Raw genomic sequence first — 24,062 nt, 5'->3', positions numbered from 1 at the left:
TTGAGTACATTTAATCATGTACGTATGCAATATAATGATTCAAATTGCACTTTTTAACCTTAACCCATCATCTCTGTTGTGTTTAAAAACACACAGAACACATTTAAAACCTACTCAAACAAGCTCACACAAGATTTACAAAGAAAGTAAAGCCAGGCCCCGGACCAACACGCTCTTTGTCTCTCTTCTCATTTCTGTCTCTTTCTGTGCCCTCAATCAGCCTCTAATCATGTCCTCTTCTGTGTGAACAAGTGTGCTCCCCTCATTTACTGAGCAGGGAGTAAATATTTAGGAAGGAGGCGGAGGAGAGGACGGAGCGAGCATTGGGAGAACGAAGAAAGAGGGGAGGAGGATTATGCTAATGTGGCCAAACAGCTACGGTCATATCCTGAGACAGAAAGAGTGAAAGAAAGTTGAAAAAAAAAAAAACAAGCAGAAAGAGACAGGAAGACAGACAAACTAAGGAACAAACTCAACCACATAGTGAGAAATAAATGAGAAAGCTTCTGGTAAAAAGAGGAGTGAGTTGGGTCTGCAGGTTTCCCGTGGTCAGAGGGCAGAGGTAGGGAGGGAGGAGGAGATGAAGGGACAGAGGGAGAAATTGACACATAGAGAAGGAGGGAATGGGGTCCTAATCTTCTCCGTTCTTGGTTTCGGATCAGCTGAGCTCCCGCGGTCACAGCCTCTCTCTGATTGGCTAAGACTGCAGAGCATGGTAGATTAAAGGACAGAGAGGGCATTTTCTATTTTTTGGTGGTTTCTATGTGTGTATGTGAGTTTGTATCAATGCCCTTGTGAGAGCCAGTTTGAGTTTAAGACTTTCAGAGCAAGGACGCTGCGGTCATTTCTCACTTGTTTTGTTCAGGGGACTAGTTTGATCCAGCCTCAAAGGTCACGATGAGACTTAGGTTATTAAGCCAGACACATATCTTAAGCCGTTCAAAAGCCCCACTTACTCTTCAAAGACTTTGCAGCACACACAGGGTTTAAGACTAACATCTGGAGATTAAAGTCGTCTACCTTTAGAGTTACTCTGCTGAAAAGCTCAAATCAAGAGAGATAAGATTTGTCAAGATTTCTGTCAGAAAAATCAAACCTGTGAGAAAATCATGAGATTCGCGAAATGCCCCAGTTTTGCAGCCTGGATTTTTTTTTTTTTTTTTTTCAAGATCATTTTTGGGGTGTTTTGTTGGGTGAGTTTTTGTCTTTTTCTGAAGGACAGGTGTTAGATGGTACGCAGCAAAGGTGTGTCAAATCTGTAGCCGCTTCAGCGAGGACACAGCCTCTGCACATGGGGCGCCCGCTCTACTAAGTAAACTGATGGACGCCACAATGATCCTTATTCTGTGCATTAGAAACATTGGTGCTTTGAGGTTTACACTAGTCGGGTTTTCATCCAAATGTGGTGCAAATTGGACCTTTTTTTAAAAAAAAAAATCTGCAAAAGAAAGTGAACATTTATGTTTTTTCATCCACTACTGTTATGCAAATATTGGAAGTTGATTCATTGAGATAAGCAATAGGTGGAACTACATCTCCACAAAGGTGCACCTGCAGAAGAGGGGAAGACAAGATGAGACAATTAAACGAGCGCCACTCAATCACATAGACTGTATATTAAGATGGACGGCATTTCTCCGCTTCCCCCCACTGTACAAAAATGAAGCCAAAATATCTCAGATACGCCTGCTACCATCTTGCACTTATGATATCAACTCAAAGCCAGGGTGAATTTCGGCCGTCCGACCAATCACGAGCAGCAACATTGACAGAGAACATACCCATTGGCTCACACAGCTGTCAATTAATACAACAACTTTTCCCATTCCCCCAAGTGTTAAGGTTTTTTTTTTTCTTTTTTCTCTTAATTTTTGACGTTCCCACTAAAGTATGTGCAAATTGAAAACCTGCATGAAAACAGATAAGTGGAAATGCACCTACTGAATCATTAAACGAGCCAAAGCTGTCAAAAACAGCCTTTTCTATGATTGAATACAATGGAAAATGTTTATGTTATTGGAGAAAATGTCAAACAGTGTTTCAAAAGCAAATAAAAGGGAGATTGTACAATCAGTGCCCATGAGTGAGTTCTTCTAAACGTAGATATTTATGTCTGAAAAGGAAAAACTGCATTTGACACACTTTAATACTTTTGAAGGCCTCAATTCAAAACACTTATTTTAAGACTGACGCTCGCCTCTCAAGAGGTTGCAGTTTCCAAATGGGAAGTCAAGTACACACTGTGCTCTGCATTCAGTCGATTTAAATTGTGAGAACACTGTTGCTAAGCAACTGACAACAAAAACAGACTTTTCTTTCACCATTTCTGTAAAGAAAGGGTTTTCAGAAACAGGGAATGATTTTTGGCTTCTTGCATTCAAGATTGTGGTTATCGAAACAACAAATGTAGTTCTGTAAAAAGTAACTTCCTCAAACTTCAGCATAGGTGAGAATTCATGGGCTTTCAGACAATATACAATTACGAAACAGTGAATACTCAGCCAGAGGGACGTTCAAACGGATCCTTCTCATGTGGTGAATATAACACCACCAGGAGGCCCTGCTATACCCGACAGATACCCTGCGATGCATCCAATAGAGGGTCCTCATAAGTGTGCATGAGTGTGTGTATATACGTCTGTGAGTGTGTGTATTTGCGTTTAAAGTGCACACCCATTTCCCAAACCTCACAGATTTGTGTGAGCTGACAGCAGAGAACGACAAACCTCATGCAGCGCTTTCAATCACGCACAACAGAGATTTCTCTCTTCCATTTCATCTCACATCCACCCTGACACAAACACACACTCACTCACACACTCACACACACACATATATATATACACACACTTCATATATATCTCCGGTGCAGCCCCGTCTCCTCACTCTGGCCCAAAGCATTTACTCTTTCACAACCTCAGCTGCTTTCAACTCAGCAGGACTCCAACAGTGTGCCCATGCATCTCTGTGTGAGCGAGTGACTGTGTGTGTGTGTGTGTGTGTGTGTGTGTGTGTGTGTGTGTGTGTGTGTGTGTGTGTGTGTGTGTGTGTGTGTGTGTGTGCGTGCGTGTCCTGCTTTCTACAATCTAAGTGAAATGCAGAGAGAGAGAAATAACTTGAAGGATGATCTAAAACAGCGGGGGAGGAGGAGGAGGTGGGAGGAGACGCATGGTGAAATAGCAGAAGATGTATGAGTCTTCCAAGGTTATCGAGTCTTATCTGCTTTGGTTACTGTTGTTATGAACATCCTTTATCAGCACGTTAATACCTTTTATTGCCTTGAACTAGGAGGAGAGATCAGGAAAACTGAGAACCAGATTAGATATGAAAGGAGACAAAAACATTAGTCAAACTCAATTAGACTGTTTGCTTGTTCAGTTTCAGGCTATCTGCAGAGTTCAGAAGGCCACGTCCAAAAGAAAATATTGTTCTGGGTTCATATTGGATAGACATTAAAAATATAAATGTAGTTCTGTTGGTCAGAAATAGACTTTAGGTTATAAAAAGAGGGAAAACATTACCTTTAAGACTTCTAGGACCTTTTAACGTACAACGTGGAACTGAATTTAACACAAATATCTAAACAAATGTATGTCAACACAGTTTAAGTTTTGAAACTCTACGAGATAAAAGTCATTAGAGTCACTAGAAGAGGAAATTTTCACAAAAAAATGTGGCAAAATCAGTGTCAGCAATTGCATACGTGGATGTTTAAAGAGAGCTGGATACAGCATTGGAGGCGGGGCCCCGTTCATTCCTATCAAAATTCCTCTGTGGCACATGAAGCCAAATCAGATCAACTTTCCTGGTATAAAATTACCCAAATCTCCCACATCGTTGAGCCAGTAAAGTAAGTGTACTTGAAACTTTGCCAGCAAAGCAGCTAACTTCCGCTGGCTGAACTGGCTAGCTTTTTTTTTTCATTCATTCATTTTGTGGTTGTGCCGTTCAAAAAAAAGCATTCACTGATTTAAAGATGTCTCTTTCTCAGAGTAAGTCTATAGGAAAAAGTTTTTGGGATCCAGCAGTATCATGTAAGCAACCCAGAGGTTATGGTCACAGAGTTTAGCTGCTATGTCAAATCGGCTTTAAAGCCCGGGACACTTCCTGAGGGCCTGATTGGTCTCCGTAAATATAAAGCTGGAGAGATGTGACCGTGGGCGGCACGAGTGTGACTCCTTGATGATGTGTTAATGTGTGCGAGGGAGACTTAAAAAGGATCTATAGGCATAGCAGCTAATTCAAAGATCAGCAGCTGTAAATGTCCACAAACTGGGAAAACAATGGGAGCTCCTTACCCTCTGAGTAGACAACAAGATCAGCTGCATATAACAGAGACAGTAAATGACTGTGATTGACATGTTATGCCTTTGTTATTGTTTATAAAGCACTGCTGATGCGTATATTATATGTCATGCTAGAGGCGGATGTTTGACGCGTGTTGCTGCTCTATTAAGCAAAGACTCGGTTTGTAATTGCAGTGTCCATTTTCAGACTAGAGTTTTGTATTTGATGAAAGTTGGCGCTGACACACAAAATGAACTGAATGAGTTTTATTCTATAGAAAAAAGCACAGCACAATAGATGTGTGCTCAAACGCTGTGTAACACCGGTAACAACGACTACCGCAGAGAGCCTACTGACCACAACATGAAGCAATTTCCTGTTCATTTCTTTTTTTCTTTGTCCTTCTCCCTTTTTTCGTCGATTTCCACTTCAGTTTGCCTCCTCTGACTGCACAGCCTTCAACACAGCGAACACAGCCATTTCCATAGGAACCACATTCACAAAGGCAGCATGTAACCTTCCTTCGCCTTATGAGGGTTTATGGATGTGGCGCTGACTGCCAAGAACATAAACATATATCCCTCTAATGGAGCCATGCTTCATGTCAGAGTCTCTCGCAGCTCATACATTTGGCCGGCAATCAAACATAGTCGAGTGTGTTATTCTGACCATGTGCCACTCGGAGCTGTGTACGCCCCCTGAGCTCAGACAGCTGGATCAATGAAAAAAGGGGTGTTATCAATTTGATGAAACGTCTGTGAGTTATGCCTGCATTAAATTTCATCAGGGCTAATTAGTGTCCTGTCCTTGAGATGTGTGACCCTGTAACAGGCACTTCCTGCTCATCGGCTGCGAGGCAAAGATACCTGTATCATCTTTCAGTCAGAAAACTCAATATTAAAGTCATCTAATCTTTCTTTGCCACATCTTTTGTGCCACGCATTCTTTTTTGTGCTGTTTTCTGATCCGTGGCTCGCAGACATCATCTGTGCATGCGGTGCCACATCTCCAGACCGACTTTAGTCCTGAATGAAAAAAAAAGCCTCCTCAAAAATAAGCCTCCTCATTAATTCAAATAATGGCAGTCTGTTGAGCCAGCAGGGGTGCAAACGTAGAGGGCAAAAGGTCTTACGCCAAAAAATTAAAACCTGGCTCAACTTTTAGTTGGAGAGAAGGACATCTGCCATTACAACATGTTCATTTGGCTATATTCACTCCAAACAACCTCAGAACAATGCATTTTTTAATCAATCTGCTGTATTATCGAGACTGTCCTTCCCCTCAACAACCTCATAGATCATTTAGTACGAGCAGCTTATTACGACCCCTTTTTATACTGTTAGGCAAACTCTAGTAGCTGTAGCAACTATGACCAGGGCAAAATTCAGGTGACGCTGTATAAAAAGCGACAAAGTCCACGTACGGAGGAGGCAGGGTGAATGAATGGGTCAAACAAACATAGGACTTTAGCCCAGGAGACTAGCATTTGTGTCCATGTAAAACAAACGTCAACACAGAGTTACAAAGAGTTATACAAAATTAACTTATGTATAAAGCTGGGCGAAAAATCAAATATCACCATTTTTGACCAAATATCTCAATACTAATACTGCAACAATATTGAAACTTTGGACTTTGGTGCTTTCACTTAATTTTACAATTTTGATAAATAAACATTAGCAATGTAGATAAAATGGCATTAATGGGCAATGATCTGAGAGGTTCAGAAAATTCAAATTACTATAATTACATTAATAATTACATTGCATTAAACTTTGAACCTTAAACATAATTTTACGGCAATGCAACCAGGAAAAGACAACATTTAAAAGACTTATCAACTAATTGGTTCTCATATTTTGAAGGAAATTAAGGGGAACCAATGGTTGCCTGAAAGAGTTGGAATAATATTCATAACATTTGGTAATTTAGTTCAGACATTTAACAAATGATCAACAAAAATACAGGATAGTAAATTATGGAGATAAAATTGAGAAACACTGTGTGGTCCTTGAACTTCTTCAGATGTTTGTTTTTAAGTTGGTAGATTTATGATCAGCCAGCACCCTTCACCTCCGCCTCCCTCTACCCAGTGTGGTGCACTGCAAACAGGCAGATGTTACATGAGGGGCGAGGAGGACAGCGGCCGGCTGTAAAGATCATTTCCTCCTCCACCGTCACACGCCAGCACCTCCTTTTGAGTTTCTACACTTACATTAACAACACCACATACTTCACTCACACACACACATGAGCCTGTACAAAGAGAATTCATGCATGTTCTTTTAAGTTCCTCATCAACTCTTCTCCACTCCCTCTCTGGTCTCCGTGCAGCTATGAAACTTTATACGGGAGAACGCAAACACATGAAACAAGCACACGCATAGCCACATCTGCGCTACACAATTTCCACATGATTCCCACATCGTAATTAGATCAGAAGTTTACACGGATAGCTTCATAGCCGCAACCGACCACTTTGCCTCCGCTCCTATTCTCCTGGGTTTCTCACACACACACACACACACACACACACACACACACACACACACACACACACACTCACTCACAAACACATACACAGACACAGAGAGACACATTCCTTCATTGTGATTCAGGACAATTGTGCTTTCTCTAGAAATTGTTCAATTGGTATAAATGCTAATTACGTTAGAGTTCAAACAAAGTCTGGATGCCACAAACTACAGTGCTACAATTGTGCTGAAAAGAGGTATTTGTCTGTGCTTTTCTGTGCGATTGTTCATTGTAATTCTGCATTCTCATAGTCATACACGTCTAACGTTGCTGCTCGGTTGTGCTCTCTCTGCGTCATGTATTGAAACTGGGACTCCATAAATTCAATTTTTCACTGTGTTTAGAAGATGTTGTTAAAAAACATAAAATTTCATTCCTCCATGTTTACTTTTTTAATTCAATCAGTCTAATAGGAACAGGGTCATATGGGCCTCGAGTCTCTTCAGTGACACACAATCGCACCACGCAAACACACAGAATTTCATTCAAATTGTTTGCTTGTTACTTTAGAAAATTGATCTTATATACCTGGGAACTATTAAAATCTGAAGCCTTAGTCTACTGAATTGCTCTGGCCTGATCTTTACAAATGTGTTCATACTGTATCTATGGGTGATTAATTGATACATTATTAAGACTATAACTGTAGTTCCAAATCTTTTTTCCTTAGGTCCCTTTAAAACAAATCAGCTATTTACTAGCTATTTTAGCTTCTATTTACGATCCATCTTGTCTGGATCCAGACCTTTTCATGTGTCCACTGAGTTCAACTTGACTGATTCTGATGCTGATGATGGAAACAGAGAGTAAGGAGTTGATAATTCTGTCTGATATCAGGCAACAACCCTCATACAAAAAGACAATGAGTAGTTAAGACTTTAGTTCTGAGCAGTCCAAAGGTGTAGAGATCAATTTTTCTTCATAGATTGTTTCATTTAAAAGATTTTCAAAGGCCTATAGAGCTAAATAGAGCTAAATAGCAAAATAAACTTAAGATGCAAAATTTCCGAAAATGAATGTAATTTTGTAAAATATATACCTGTTTCATTTTTTTCTTTTTACCCATCTTATGACCCCTTCAGATTTATCTCCAGATTGTACTTTTGCTTTATAAATGCCCTGACTATTCAGTCAGTATCATTTTTTTTGGTAAATCATTGTGTCAGTACCAAAAGACACTCAAACATGCAGAAGTCCCCATATAGACATAATTTGTTTCTTTGGTTGTTTCCTACTTATGAATCCGAACCAAAGGAAGCCACAATTTTCAAATCTTTAAGAAAAGCTCTAATTTACCGTACAATTAAATTGATCCAAGCACTCCCTGTTTGAGATGGAATTTTTTGAATAGAGGCTGTTTAAACCAGCTAAGGCAGTATAGGTGTGCTAGTAAAACCGTGACCTAAATTGGCTCCTTGTCCTGCTGGTACTTCTGCAACTGTGACAAGACGTCCCTAAAGATTTTCAAAAGAGTTTTACCTGACTACTGATAAGCTCTCAAATTTACCCTCATAAAATTATACTGGAAAACATGTACAACCTTATGGTGCTAAAATATATTGACATTCAGATGAACTAAATTATTTCCAATGACAAAAAGCTATTCAAATGGAGGGGTCCGTATTCTGATATCAGTGCAGTATTAACAGATGCACAGCCTAAACTGGCATACAAAGCACGCTATTAATTTCAGTGAACATAGGTGTGAGACCAAATATACAGATGATTGGAAACTTGAATAACGTGGTATGTTTTGTATGCCTTCATACTTACATAACAAACAAACTGATCATATTTTGTATGTATGTATCATTCAATCTAGACTTTCCAAGCTTTAGAAATAAAACTAGTCCATACCTTAACACTCAGTCCAACTTCTTATTTTCAGCAAACCAAAACAATTAAGGATTTTTCTTCTACATTCTTACAAAGGTGTATGCTATCATAAAAATTGGAAACTCATGAACGTGCACACAGAGTACAGGCTGAGATGGTCATGGAGCTCGCTGAAGCATGCACTGAATGAAAAAAAAAAAAAAAACCTTCCATGTTCGATTTTTTAGGGAGACCCAACACGAATCTGTGATATGAGCTCTGTGGTTACCAGACTGACTGGAGTGAGTCCAAAAGGAGGAGCGCTCGGCTGCAGAACGGTGGACCAGCGAATCGATCAGACATTACTAATGGATTAGGAGGGTCCAGCTAGATGCTCGCATATCTGTCAGCTGCTTCCATGTGTCTCCTTAAATAAGTAACGCTGTGCAGATCAATACGTGGCAATCAGGCTCACTGAACATTCAACTGGCCAGAGATCAATAACACTTAGCATCCCCTCTCCCAACCCCTAACTAGCTTAATGTGACAGAGGAAGACTGATGGGGACAGAACATCAACGCACACACAAACACAAGTACACACCCCTCAAAGAGGCTTAGGAAGTGTCAAACAAAAGGGCAGCATCTACTTCTCTACTCTATGAGCCAGCAGGAGAAAAAATAAAAAAAGAAGACCCTCACACTGACATTTCACATCGATACACAGAAGTGTAAAAGAGGAGCGGTGAAGATCTCCTCCACTTGACATGCTCTGCAGGAAAATACTCCTGTCTGGCTCCGCTGCCAAGACTTCCCTCCAGCCAAACGCCGTCTGGTGCCAGAAGTCACTCAAGCATTTTTCTGCACGGGGCATACACCACGCAGAGCGCCTCGCTCTGCCTCTGCACCAGAAATACTACCCCGCCTGGACCAGTGACCCATTCACTGTTTCACTGGGTGATGATGGGATCCATATGGGCCCAATTATATTTTTTTCTCGCTATTCTGGACTATTTATGCAGGAAAACTCTGCCTGAACACACTTGTACCTTTCTAGGCAAAAATTCAGAAGTCACGCACTTTACGCAAATTTGCACCGGGGAGCTGCCAAACACAACCGGAGCCTTGGTTAAGTGGTGGGAGTTTAAGGCCTTGCTCAAGGGGAGATATTCAGACAATACTGCTGATTTATTTTTTACAACCACAAATTATCATCTGCTTCAACCAGCAACTTTAAGTTAGGTTTTTTATTGAAAAATATTTAAAATCAAAATTACATTACTACATATTTAATATCCATCTATAATCGCCCATACCAAATGGTTAGATACAGATTATAGGATTGTAATCAACAAAGAAAAAAAATCCTGGTCAACCAAAATGTTACCTACTCTGAAACCAAGTGATTGGCCAATAGGGAAAAAGAAAATGTGCATCTCTTGATTAACTACATCAGCCACAGCACACTGAGTGCACTCAACCTGAAGTGTTGTATGTTCACCAAAGTGTTTTTACTTGAAGTCAGCATTTCTTTAATTCTTTGCAATGGGAGTGCTGTGTATTTATGCCATGTTGCAAACACAAGCAACATGATGATGTTTCGAGTTTCGACTCTGTGCTCAGCACTGCAGATTCCGTGTTTTATTCTGGTGGCCAAGAGTCAAAAAATGTTCAGCTTTGGCTAAAAAGCTGTGCTCATCACTGTCAATTTGTACCCAGCCCTTCAATTACAGTGAAGGAGGGGCCGGACAAATACCATGACAAGTTTGGTACATGTACTAAACAACAACAATGTACTGCTTGCTGCTACTTTGTGCTTTAGTTTTAAATTTTGCAAATACTCAATATAATATCAGATTGAGGGACCCAGAGCATCTCTGCTTAAAACAAACAAACACAAAAATGTCTCATATACCCTGCTCCCAGCTGGGAATTGCATAAGATCATCTGGCATTTTTAGGTGGAAAAATGCTTTGGTGGACACACAAGAGATGAAAGTAACACTGGAGATTTTCCAACCAAAACAAGAGCATCTCAACCAATTGACCAGAGGGTATCAGTCCTTCACACAGCTATAATATACATGTGAGCGTCTATTCTGTGCTAAGCACCACACATTTGACGCTTTTGATAGTAGCCCAGAGTTGAAAAATGTTTCATTTTGGGTATAATGCTGCGCTCATCACTATCACTATCATTTCCAATTACAGTGGAGGAGGGGCGGAAAAAACGTCACAACAAGATCAGTAAGAGTGCTAAATGACAACAACATACTGCTGGCCACTGCCAGGTGGTTTCCTTCTTTCTCCCAAAGTGTTTCGACCTTTGCTTCATTTGATCACGTCCTTTGTTTTTACGATTTAAAACATTTTTTTATTTCGACTAAAATCTTTCAAAGATGTTTTTGTTTAAATATCATTTAACATATGAGATGCTTGGCTACTTCTATTTAATGAAAAAAACATGCTTGTATTAATCAAGGAAGGACAGAAAAAAACCTCAGTAAAAACAACTTCTAGTAGCCTTCAGTAAGAAGCTGACGGATCACACATCAGGTTCTCTAATCAATTTCGACAAATGTTTTGAAATCAGAGACAAAAGTTTGTATTTAAATCTTTTGGAAATGCAGAACTCTCTGTCCAACTTCATCGGTCACTAACTGGGCAATCATTGTTTTCATCTTGATCACATGGACCAAGTAAACTAAGAGCAGACACACGGATCAAGCAATCACATCAAAGCCAATAACCAGGCTTCAGATTCAGTTTGGACAAGTTTCAAATTGGATCGATTCAGAGTTAATGAATGTGAGAGTAAGTCACAGTGAGAGCAGAGAGGTAAAAGCAGAGAGATTGACAAAGATTTCAAACTCACTGCATCCATCCTCGTCGCTGTGGTCCCCGCAGTCGTTGTCTCCGTCACACTGCCACTGGGCCGGGATGCAGGTACACTCTCCAAATGCACTGACCGCACATGTGAAGTGGTTCCTCCCGCACGAGCACTCGGCGCTGCCGTGAACTCCTGCACACAAACAGGAAAAGAGGGTTAGAGCTAATCAGACATGTTACGGTTAACTGACTTTGTTTTGTTGATAGAGTTTACATAAACAAACAGTAATTCTGTACATAACTGGCTCATTTTTTCCATCATAACTGACTGAAGGTGAACAGGTGGACGGATTACAAAAACCACAACCTGCCTCTGAACCCAACCTGACACAAATAACACAACAGAGGAGGTTTGCATGGAGAAGTCAGACAGGCAGGACATTTTCTGTAATGCACAGTCATTTTACCGACTTCTTTCTTTGTTTTCTTAAGATAATATATTTCTCCTTTAGTACTTCCTACTAACCCCATTTGTATGTGTGACAAAAATTCTCAAAACCACGGCCATGTGTGCAGAAAATCTGCTTAGTGCACCTTAATGTGATTCTCTATTTGATTTATGCCGCACCTGCCTGGGACTCTATGCAGACTGAATCTGAATCACTGTTCACACCGAAAACTTTGTCAGGGGATTTAGAGGTGGTGCAGCTCATATGAATGGCTGTTCCCCAGCTTGAGAAACAACAGGAGGCTGTCAGAGTCTCTCTACACGGGACTAAAGTTAAAGGAAATTCATCTGACAAACATGGCAACAAAGAAAGATCAAATTAACTGAACTGTGGCCCTTTATAATGTTTTTGGCAATTATGAGTCACGTCTTAAGTCTATCGAGAAAACTCAGGTGTCAAATCTTGTTAAAGAGAGCGTTTTCCTTACTCTCTGTCAAATATATAATATTAAAATGATGAATGTTCTTATTAGTCACGGCCAAAGTTTTTTAATAATGAGGTAAACGTATGTAAAAGTAACCCCAGAAGTAATCTCAGACTTAAGACTGTTTTGTATACTCTGTTTTTAACGTCCTTTCTATTTTAGAGACAATGTCTGCTTGTGTAGGGTTTCTTTATATGGTCATGCGCTCCAGGCACGTTACTGCAATGTCCACATTACATAGCCCACACTGCTACCTATAGCTACATGCTAAAGGAAATGTGATCAGATCATATTCCCACTCGGTTTAGGGGCTTTTAATAGTATTTTTTCCCATGGTGTTAAGAACCGCAATTCCCTGTTACAGTCATTCCCAAGATGCAAGTACACTGCTACATGTAGCCTCAAGCTAATATCAGGGAAACATGCAATCTGGGTTGCTAATTTCTCCCCAATTTCAATTCATACTCCTGCTGTAACATGTCCAATGGTGTTTAGAAGCTTTTAATGATTTTTTTTTTCATGGTAGAAAGTGCTGCTATTCTCGGTTACAGTCACTTCCCGGCTGCAGGTGCACTGCTACAAGAAGCTACATGCTAACATCGGGGAAACATGTAGTCTTTGTTTGCCAATACTGTTCATTTCTCCTCGATTTCGAATAATATTCCTGCTGTGTTTAAAGGGTTTTATTTGTGATTTTTCACAGTACAAAGTGCCACTTTCCTCTCTTGCAGTCATTCTCCAGCTGAAGTGATGGTTCAAAGACGCCAAGATTCAGAAGACCCAAAAACACTGACTAATTAAACTGGGCTTTTTTTTTCAGGAGACGGGCTTAAAGAGACAGGCGCTAAAATTGAGCGTTTTAGACAGAGGGTGAATACAGGTGTTTCAGCACAGACGGTATGAGGAAAATTTAGTCATTTGACATTAAAGTATATAAATATGTCCTGTTATAAACTCAAAATACAAGTCTGAACATAAAAATGAGCATTGTAGGTCCCAAAGCAATCCTAAATCAAGTCTTAAGTGTGTGAGGGCAGCTGCATGTCCAGTGCAAGTCTTTTAGGTTTATCAGTGCTGAACTTATTCTTTTTTAAGCTGTATAACAGTGTTTTTAAATAGCTGTGACCTTTCAATGTGCGGCCGTGTATAAATATTTCAGCTGTGTGGGTATGTAATGCTGCCCGATATCATATTTCTGGGATTTTACTGGGTCAAAACTAGAAAGTCAAGTCAAGTTTTCTCTCCAGGAAACAAAATCTGTAATAGTCATTTTAGTAACTTATAACTGACCCATGTCCAAGTCTCTACAGCGGAACAGTGAAAAATGAATCATCTCTGCCAAATGTATATGCCGAATAAGCTAAAGTAATAATAAGATATTACATGGGGACAAAGCAGCGGTTTAGTCTGAACGTCATCATTTTTTTCCTGCCATCAAGCTTCTTTATCACCACTCCAACGTGTTGTGCACCACAGACTCAAACCCTCGAAATACCCATACACTACGTCACCGTGTAGAAATGAGACTTCACAAGCCTTCTGAGAGCCATAAACGTACCTGATCTTCATATGAATGACTTTTATTGAAAGAATCTCTTCTGTCAGAGCGTAATCGTGTTTGTTTTATGTGTCACAGTGAGAGACAGTATTATGACCAAGAATATACAGCTGTATTGCCTCAGGTAGTTTTAGCTTCTCAGGGTGAGGTGGTTTTATGAATCTGTGTAAATTTGCATGTGCGAACACGTAGTGTGATGTTTCCAGCTGAGATCCTTTGTGATAAGTAGGACGAGCGCCTTTTAAAAGCAGCGCCAATGATTTATTTAGTGGATTTACCCCCTGAAGGTTCTTTCTCGTCCTCAAAAAACAAACGATATGACAGTGTTGTTGGACCGTACTGACACCAATCTGTATAATGATTAATTAAGTGACTAATGAGGTTTGGGAGTTAAAAAATATAATTTTGGGAAATTAACTGTCTGACAGAAAACCATTTAGGTGCCACTCAAAACATAAACGCCCACATTTTCCTCATAGTTAGGAGCTATCGATCATCAAATTTTGTTGTTAGTTTTTTTGCTTGTGTGTGTCTCCCCTTGAGATCCGTGTCTCTTCTCTGAATTAGGAAGTTTTGGCGAGTCTGTAAATGCAGCTCAGGCGAACTGTTTTTTTTCCCCTCAGCAGCAGTCTGTTAAGTTTGAGACACGTTGCAGAGAACTGATGGTCGTCGGCTTGATCAGAGCTGGTTGGACCAGATCGGTTGATTAGATTAGAAGATCAGCTGCTGCAGAGGTAAGTGAAAACAGACCTTCTGTTGCTGTCTTTTCACAGGTTAGACACAGTGCTGGACCGCAAAGTGTGCAGTTTCCATGGGAATGCAGTCTGTTTGATCTCAAGAAGGTTGAAAAAAGGATAAAGAAATATAAAATGAGAGCGAGTAGAATGCTCTACTTTTATATGAAAGTGTTCATTTTCAGTCTGGTGCAATACTGCTCCATCTGTACCCAGAGTACACTCCACACTCCAAGAGTGTGGTTGTAAATGTCGTCTTTGTCTGGTTTTAAAAGCTGCATTACAGTAAACTGATGTCATTTTCTGAACTTACCAGACTTTTCTATCTGTTCGATCATTTGCCTTTATCCACTTAGTCATTGTATTCACATTACTGATAATTATTAATCAAAATCTCATTGAGTAAATATTTTGTAAAGGCACCAATAGTCAATGCTACAATATCAGTATTGAGGTATTTTATCAAAAATATTGTGATATTTGGTTTTCTCCACATATCGTCCAACTCTACCCAACAGTATATTTACTTCAGCAGTGCGCCACATAAGCGGTCAAGCTCAAAAGAAGAAAAACAATATATGGCAGCAGATACTGATCTTGATGCGGGCCACCACAAATGAATGAATGTGTGGAAAACCCTGGATGTGCAATACAAGTAAATACAAACAAATATATCTATATTAGTGAGTAAAGTATGATCAAAACAGCAACAGTATTGCAATTTAGACTCCCTACTGAATTCACATGCTGTGCGAATGGTAAGATCAATGAGATTCCCGCCTTGACTTATAACGCTGGTGGTTTCCAACATTAAATTGAGACCCCTTAAACAAAGTAATGTCTATTTTTTGGCCCCTATGGTCAGAAGTTACATATGTTCCATATGTCAAATATGTTACACATGTGCACAGTTAGCCAATAAATCAATTTACTTTCTTCTTAAAGGGCCTTAAGAAGTAAATCCATTTAATCACAAGAAAAAAAGCAAAATTCTAAGTCCTATTACAGCCATCGGCAAAATAAAAAGTTTTACTGTCTTGATTAGGGACTTGCAGGTAGCACAGGGACATGATGAATCTATGAAAAATCTAAAACGTTTTTCTACTGATTAACATGAACCTTAAAACTGAATTATACCATTTTTTAAAAAACCAACTTAAACATCTGCATTTATTCTTTTCTTCAGTCAAACTCGATGCTTACTTGCCCGCTAATATGATCTGTTTCGCTGACAGCGTGCATGTGTACGCGGACAAACACTGTATCCCAAAAATAAATAGTCAAACACACACACACAGGATCCATACGTTCCGCACACTCTGCTCTGATTTCCACCACAGCAGAGAAAAACACGGAGTCACCACATTTTCAGACGCATCACAGCAGATCACGTCCAGGAGAGGAAATAAATAAAGGTTTCCCATTTTGCTCTCACTTTGAAGCCCATTAATGACCATCTGTGTGTGTGTGTGTGTGTGTGTGTGTGTGTGTGTGTGCGTCTATTTTGCTGAAACTGGCCTGCCGCAACAAACCCAGAGTTTCTTGGAACGCGCATGTGTGTATGTGTGCGTGGATGTGTGGTTCCTGGCCTCCTCACAAAGGCATCAGTCAACCCAGGAGGGCCTGGCAGAGAGAGCTCAGTAACCTTCAGATCCCTCCCACAGCACTAAATTAATGGCCTCTTTCTTTTCATTTCCCTCTCCTTCTCCTCGTTCTTGTCTTTCCACCATCCCCTCTTCACACTTCCCCTTCAGCTGCCTCCTGTCTTTTCTCCTCTTCCCCTCTTTTTTTCCTCTCCCCTCCCCCGTTTCCAGAATTCTCCGCTAACGGGAGGGAAACCGGGGATGGCGTCATCCAAGTCTTCCTGTCAGTTAAGTTGTCTTTCTAATTTTCTTGCATGCTCTGTAGTTCCTGCAGTGCTTAGACCCTGGGGGCCTGCTATTTACCTTTACAGAGAGACAGTGCAATCTTAAACAGACAGGTACAGACTAAGGCCTGAAAATCCCCGCCTAAGACTAATTCCTGATACACCATAGCACAACATAGATAGCTCATACTGCTGTGTAGTGGGCTGTGCTGGATTTGTAACTTTAAGTGTGTGTGTGTGTGTGTGTGTGTGTGTGTGTGTGTGTGTGTGTGTGTGTGTGTGTGTGTGTGCGCGCGTGCACTGAGCTAAATTAGAGTCTTCAAGCTGGAGCAGAAGTTGTGTCAACATGAAGCCACATCACAGGCCCTGCATTTGTCAGACATGCTTTAAAAAGCAAAGGCCACGGGCTCCGACCAGAGCTAAAGAAACCATCATACGAACTGTACTGCACATGCATGTATACATACCAGCACTAAAAATAGGAACAGGCAACATAAAAACATATAGGAGGGCAAGAAATTCGTCAACAAGTACAGATTTTGTTACAGTATTTCTGTCTGTATCCATTGCTTTAAAATTGCTGGTAGTAGAAGACCTCTGTGTTGAAGTGTTGCTGATTAATAAGCAGGACTGTTATTGTGTCTGTTAAAAGCTTTCTCAAACTTGTTTCCATAAAATGTAAATGCAGTTATTTTTGAGATGTGGTTATCAAATACTTGCAGCATATATTGAAGGCCTAGTTTAACAATAACCATTACTGTCAAAAACAGTTTCAGTGCACTGAAACAGTAAACTTAATGGGGAATTTGACCACTCTTAATTACTCTAAGGATCTTTTTTTGCATTATGTTCTTATGTATGTAAACTCTTCACATTGTAAATATGTTGTCTGAATATATCGCACAACATATAAACCCATACTAATATATTGTGATGGGCCAAATTAACCAACAAATACTTCCGTCGGGCTCTAATATTAGCTTGTTGAAGATATTTTGCATCCATGGATATCTGTGCTGATAAGTAACAACAAATCACAGTACAAAAATTCCACACGCCATAATCCATCTTTTCATCGCACGACAGCATGAAACATTGCCAGTAGCTGCAAATTCGGGTGAAAATAAGTTACAGTACGCTTTGTGTAGCCTATAAAACATTTGCTCTAAGCCAGTCGACAGAAAAGCTTTTACAGAAAAGTCTAATACGTACTTCTTTTTTGCAGCGTCACGAAAGATTGCCTCAAATTTCACTACGTGTCAATATTTCCTGGTCTAACTGGATGACATAGAGATGCCAGAATGCAAAAAAACATGTCAGAGTACAATTGTCTGCAAGAGGGAAGAAGGAAGCACTTCTTCCATAATAAAGCAACAGAAATCCTCATTGTGCTGTTGCCAATATTGTGCCAGTGGTAGGTACATGTATCATATGCACAAACACACCAGACGTGCGTTATTAGTATTTTACAGTAAGATGGCATTTAAAAAATGAAAAAGCTGTCAAAATTTCAAAGCTGTCAAACCAGAAAAATAAAAAATTCAAATATGTTTTATTTGCATTAATACGAATACTGTCCAACATGTGGCGGGCAAAGACTTGCTAACTCTTCCAGTTGTGTTCTGAGAGAGTTATGAGCCAACACGTGTCAATAACAAAGCAAACATTAGTCCATAGTCATAGAACTTTAAAACTTGGATCAAAAGAGGAAAGAGATCCTGATGTGAACTAGTGAGACTGATGATGATGAGGGAAAGATCAACACACAGATCATTAGCTGAAGAAGAAGTCTGAATGTGTGTCAGAACCAGCAGATCAAGGATTTAGAGCATGGACCTACTGAGGAAATGAAGAAAGAATCATCGCCGCTAACTAGATCGTTATGTAAGGCTGCAGACAAACACACACACACACACACACACACACACACCATGCAGCAGCAGCCAGGCATGGCAACCCCGTGCTTTCAAGAGCACAAGCATTACAAGCCTCGGATGCATCACACAGATAGCAGATCACATGCTAGGTTGTTTTGGAGAGGCAGTGAGTCACTTTGAGCTGTAAGTTTAGCCACAATACATCATCCAGTCCATTACAGGATGTTTAAGTGGAGCAGGTACAGTGGAATCACCTGAGCTGTGAATGCAGGATTTCCTTTAACTGCCGGAAAAGCTGAGTTGAGGAAAAACTGAACACAATCAGCAAAGGGGCAAAGTGCACTGAAGAACAGTACGACTTTTCTGAACTTTTCTGATGTTATCACGCTTCAACTAGCTGACCTTCACAATAAAAGCCTTCTGGAGAGGCTGTTAAAGAGCTGTAAAATCCAGCAACTTTTTTTGTTAAAACCTATAAAACTGTTCTAAACACGTCAGTGTTGCGAGAGCTCGAGGATTGTTATGTCTTGTCTGTAAGCGCCAGAACCCTAACTTAAAGGTGAAACTTATTGAGGGACAGCAAGTCATCTCACTTGCAACTGATTTTTATAAACTGAAAGGGTTCAAACTTGATTTTTTTGCACATAATTTGATAAATGTCAGCACATCAAACTCACAAAAAAGCCAGGTGATCAACAAAGTTCATACAAGGTTTGCAAGGAGGAAAGCTCCCATTTCAGTCCAGTAACAGGTGATGTGGGCTGACATGTTGAACCAGCTCTTCAGGCCAACAGTTAAGACAGACAGACAACTAAATTCTCACTTCATTTGCTGCTGCCAGAGGCCAGTGTTTGGGCTGTGAGTCAGAAAGAACCTACAGTACAGAAAAAGAAAACAGAGACCACCAAAGATCCTCCACTGCTGGTTACTGCAGCCTGAAACTGTCTAAACAGGCCTGGTGTGGAACAAGACAGGTGGTCCACCGTAAGGTAAACAGAGATGATCCCGCAAACTCACCCTGACACCACGCCTGAACCTAACCCGCCTACAGCAGCATCGAGCCGCCAAAAAATTTGAGTTCACCAACCAAACCTAGCCGGAAGCTGCCACGTCGTAGGCGTCTCAGATCTAACCAGGTGGCATCCAACCTCTGTTTCACCATTTCACAATTTGCTGTTGTTAAATAGTTAAATGGCGAGTATGAGGGGTTGAGGAGAGAGCATGGGGCCAAAACACACAATGGTAACTCAGCCCTGAGAGCGGGTGGCCACACGCTTTGAACGATGTCAAAAGGCTGCCAGTTAATTAGGCGTGGACCTCCCTGGAGACTACCTGGAGGGTCGGAGCTGCGTCTTTTCTTTCAGCGTGTGAGTGTGCCGCTATAAAAAGTGATAAGCGGGAAATTGGGGGGGAATGAGACATCTGACAATGCGAAGGGAAAGACAGGAGCACGGAGGGAATGAGTCAAGCCCTTTTGTCCGTTCCTGTCTTCCTGCCACCCGTCCGCCGCTGGTGTCGAGCTGTAAAGGCTTCAGAGAGACAGCTGCGTCTCAGCATGTCAGCAACTGTTCAGCCCGAACCAGCTGCATTCAGCTGCGCCGCACGGCGTCGCGCAGCACTGCACAATGAGAATGGACACAACTGGTGTCCCACCTCGCTGTCAGGCAACAGTGTTCATCCTTCGTCACGTCTCGCCGTGTGAGACCGCTGACAGAACGAGACGCCTGACTGATCCCGTATGCAGGGCGGCTGTTCACCTGCAATGACTGTCATTCACCATTCACACTCAACAGACAGGACTGCAACAGTGGAAGACAATGCTGAATCGTTAAAATATTGTTTCAAATACAAGACAAAAAACTTTTCTTCACCTGTTTTTAGGTGAAGACATCTTGAAGAAAACTGGCAGATACACCATTTTGATGTCTGGATATGTGCATGTGATAAGATAAGATAATGCAGGTAAAAAGAGTCCAGTAGTTATAAAAAAAAAATCCACACAAACTGAAATGTGTGAAATTAAACACTAAAAACGTGTCTATGCATGCAAAGCAGGTAATATTTGGCTTACCTGTCTAATTTCAATGTAACCTCACCTCACACAGCAGTGTGTGTCACCTCCGTCTTCTATCTAGTCTATCACATTTAGATTGAGTTGATATCGCAGCTGAACATTAATCATTTGAGTTTTGACTGTGAATCTGCATCAGAGGTGAAAGCCAATATCTGAGCAAGCAAACCTTGTGTCTTATGAGGAAGAAGAGCTTTGTGTGTTATGAGGCGTGGAAAGCTGTAATAAAGTGGCAATTTGATTCTCTATCTTCCTGCTCTGTATTAGTTGACATCTTAATGTTGCACAACGAACGTGCGTTGTAAAGTGTTGGCAAACAATCAAACAGACACAACAATATAATCTATTTGGAGTTGTGTTTGTGTTCATATTTAGAAATCTAAATCCAATATTCACTTTCATTTTAGCTATGACAACTAGAGTTACCGCCTTGTTGTTGCATGCCTCTGTGCACCAGTCGAGTTGCAGTTACATTTTAAATCCATTTCTGTAAAAACGTAGACGCTTCACACACATCTTACCCCTGGCGGCACAAAAAACTATACATCAGCACAATTACAAGGTGAGAACCCAAAATATCTGACCAAATATCTCCTCTTCTGTTCCTGAGATATGACATTTAGTAATTGCCAGAGAAGTGTTTTTGCAGAACTGTACAATGTCAAAGTGAAGTTGACCTTTTGGATATAAAATGTCATCACTACATCATTTTATCATATTGGACTTTTATGTAAAATTGTATGATTAGCGTATGATTTCTTGAGCTTAGCCAAAAATATGTTTGACTTTCAAATCTTATCAATTCATTCTTGAATCAAAGTTGAGATTTTGTGCCAAATTTGAGGAAGTTCCTTGAAGTCCTTCACAAATATGACACGGATGCAAGGTCAATGTGACCCTGACCTTTGTCTTCCAATATGTAATCAGTTCACTCTTGAGATCAAGTGAATGTTTTTATGGCAAGATTAAAAAAAAATGCCTTGAATTTGATCTTGAGATATTACATTCATGAGAATTAGAGAGAAAGGGTCTCAGTGACCTTGACCTTTAACCACTAAAATCTAATTGGTTCGTGATTGAGTCCAAGTGGACGTTTGTGAAGATTCATTTTTTGACTTTATTGGATAGGACAGTTTCTAACCGTTTTTGCTAAGACAGCCTCCTGTAGCTGCTGGAGAGGTGATGAGACTGAAAAATACAGAAATGTTACAGAAATTAAAACAATGAGCTTAAAGAGGGTAAAATTCTCCATAAAGAATTGATGATAATTTTCAATGAGTTGACATCCTTTCACTATACACATTCATTGTTTCGTTAAATATTGATATGCAGAGCTTTAGGCACCGTTTCCCAGGCTCCTGCTCCTTTTCATCTCCATATTTCTCTCCACTTCAACATATGGAAGCTCTAAAGCGGCTCCAACACTCAAGGAACACATTCGCTAAATTCCTTGTGGTTGTGATGGCTCTGGGTTACGCTGGCTCAGCTTCACGATGCCAAACAGCTCATCCTCCCTGCCCATTCCCCTCTCCGTCGGCTCATCTCCACCTACTAATTTGCCCACCGTAGGTCAGGCCGCCCTGATGTGGTGAGCTGATAACCACAGCAGCACATGTCTAGCTCTGCTGGTTAAAAAAAAAAATCATGGAGGACCAGCATGAGCAGATGCACACATGTGCCATTCTCCAACCGGAGGGAATTTCTGAAATCTCTCAAAATATCCGGTTTGAGTTCTCAAGTATCTAAACAAAGTTCCAGACAAACAAGTTCAGACTGATGCCAAATCTTCAAAGCATTGCTAAAAAAATCTTCCTGGACAGGCCCGTCATCACAAGCTCATCCCTCTAGTGTGCTCACTCGCACACAAAACACACACAGGAGTGTTTGAGATGTGCAGCAGTTGGTCGGCAGCGGGGCTCTTTTCACGCCTGCTCATCTCAGACTTTCATTAAAACTTCTGTCTTATCACACTGCAGTGCTCAATCACTTTCCGGTGACGTAACTCAGCAGGAGGGTGTGTGCGTATATCTGTGTGTGTGTGTGTGTGTGTTGCTGGCTTTCCTCGAAGGCTGGACCATGTTAACATTTCCCCATTGTGACGGGGACTCCATTAAAGACCCTTATTTCTGCATGTTCATCGTGTGCAGCACAAAACTCAAGCCAAGAATACCAGACATGTACACACACACACACACACACACACACTCAAAGACACACTCAGCCAAGTCATTGCCTATTAACCAAGTGCGACCCAGAGGCATGTGGGAGGATACTGTCCTTTATTCCCCTGAAATGAGCGAAAACAACATAATTACACGCTTAGTGATATATCATCGTCCTTCTGCTGAGGGTTAAAAATAAAGGCCTCAGAGATCAAACAAGGGGGAGAAATGAAAGGATACTGCTGCTGTGGAGCTGTATACAGTACACACACACACACACACACACACACACACACACACACACACACACACACACACACACACAGTGCCATCATCTGCGGCCGGCCAGCAGTCTCTCTGAAGTCTGTTCAAAGATAACACTGACTTGGCCGGGGATGAGTGGATGGCTGCTGGACGGGCATGTGGGCTGGCACTGGGGGGGTGTGAGTGGGTAGGACTGGTGGGTGAGTTTGAAAAGAAAAAAAGGGAAAAGTTGTGTTTTTGTGTATTTCTCGTTTGTTACTTTAGTTTAAACAAGTAAGAAGGTCTGCCAGCATTTGGAGATAAACCAACGTAATCCCCTAAATCTCATTTTCTCTGGGCAAAGTGTCAAAATTTCAAAATGAAACATAACTAGGATGTGCTCAGTTGAGCGAAAACCTCCATCAACACCCAACAGCCGATAAACACGCAAAGCTGCAGCCTGAAATGTTTACAATTGTTAATCATTTACCTCCCATGTTAGATTTGATGCCAAATAGTAAGTGAATGCAACAACTGTTCCTAACAGCACCCAGAACACATTACATGTGTTCTAGGACTTTATTTATTCAGGTGATGCATCATGTGCTAAATTAGATTTATTTGAACCTTGTGCAATATTAAAAGGTCCAGTGTGTAGGAGTCAGATGCACTGGTTGAGATAAATGTCAGAAAAGATTCATAACTATGTTTTCATTAGTGTGTTATCACCTAAACTTAATAAATATTGCACTTTTGTTACCGTAGAATGAGCCATTTATATTTCTTTACGTTCTACAGCAGCCCAAAAGGGACAAACACTGGCTCTAGATGGGGTCATTTGCATTTTCGTCTTGGCTACTGTACTTCTCCTGCAGGTTTGGCACCTGGGAGAAGTTTCAGCTCTGCAACCTCACCTTAAGATGCCACTTAATTCTACACACTAGACCTTAAAATATAAATGCTGTTTGATTTATTCTTTTTTTTTTTTTTACCAAAGTTAGCTTAGAGCTAATTTTCATTTGCATTACATAAATAAAAGAGAGTTTCTATTGGAAGTCCTAAATCTCTATTACAGCCTAAGTCAGATCACTTGATCTTTGGCCCGAAAAAGATGCATCCAGCTGGACAAAACCAAATTTTGGTGTGATACCAT

General features: G+C 40.7%; 1 protein-coding gene across 3 annotated transcripts in view; it reads right to left on the bottom strand.

Annotated features, from left to right (window-relative positions):
• The window catches only part of lrp4 (low density lipoprotein receptor-related protein 4), a 152,304-nt gene that overhangs the window by 74,073 nt on the left and 54,169 nt on the right, over nucleotides 1-24,062 (bottom strand). For all 3 annotated transcript variants that reach the window (XM_042490760.2, XM_088069824.1, XM_088069852.1), the window contains exon 2: nucleotides 11,511-11,657. In XM_042490760.2, the coding sequence (XP_042346694.1) occupies nucleotides 11,511-11,657 (147 nt within the window). The remainder of the gene's footprint in view (nucleotides 1-11,510; nucleotides 11,658-24,062) is intronic.

The sequence above is a fragment of the Plectropomus leopardus genome, chromosome 1 (assembly GCF_026936395.1).
Source record: "Plectropomus leopardus strain MGB_pleo_1.0 chromosome 1, ASM2693639v1, whole genome shotgun sequence".
Classification (NCBI taxonomy): Eukaryota; Metazoa; Chordata; class Actinopteri; order Perciformes; family Serranidae; genus Plectropomus; species Plectropomus leopardus.
This window is presented reverse-complemented; position numbering and strand designations above follow the sequence as displayed.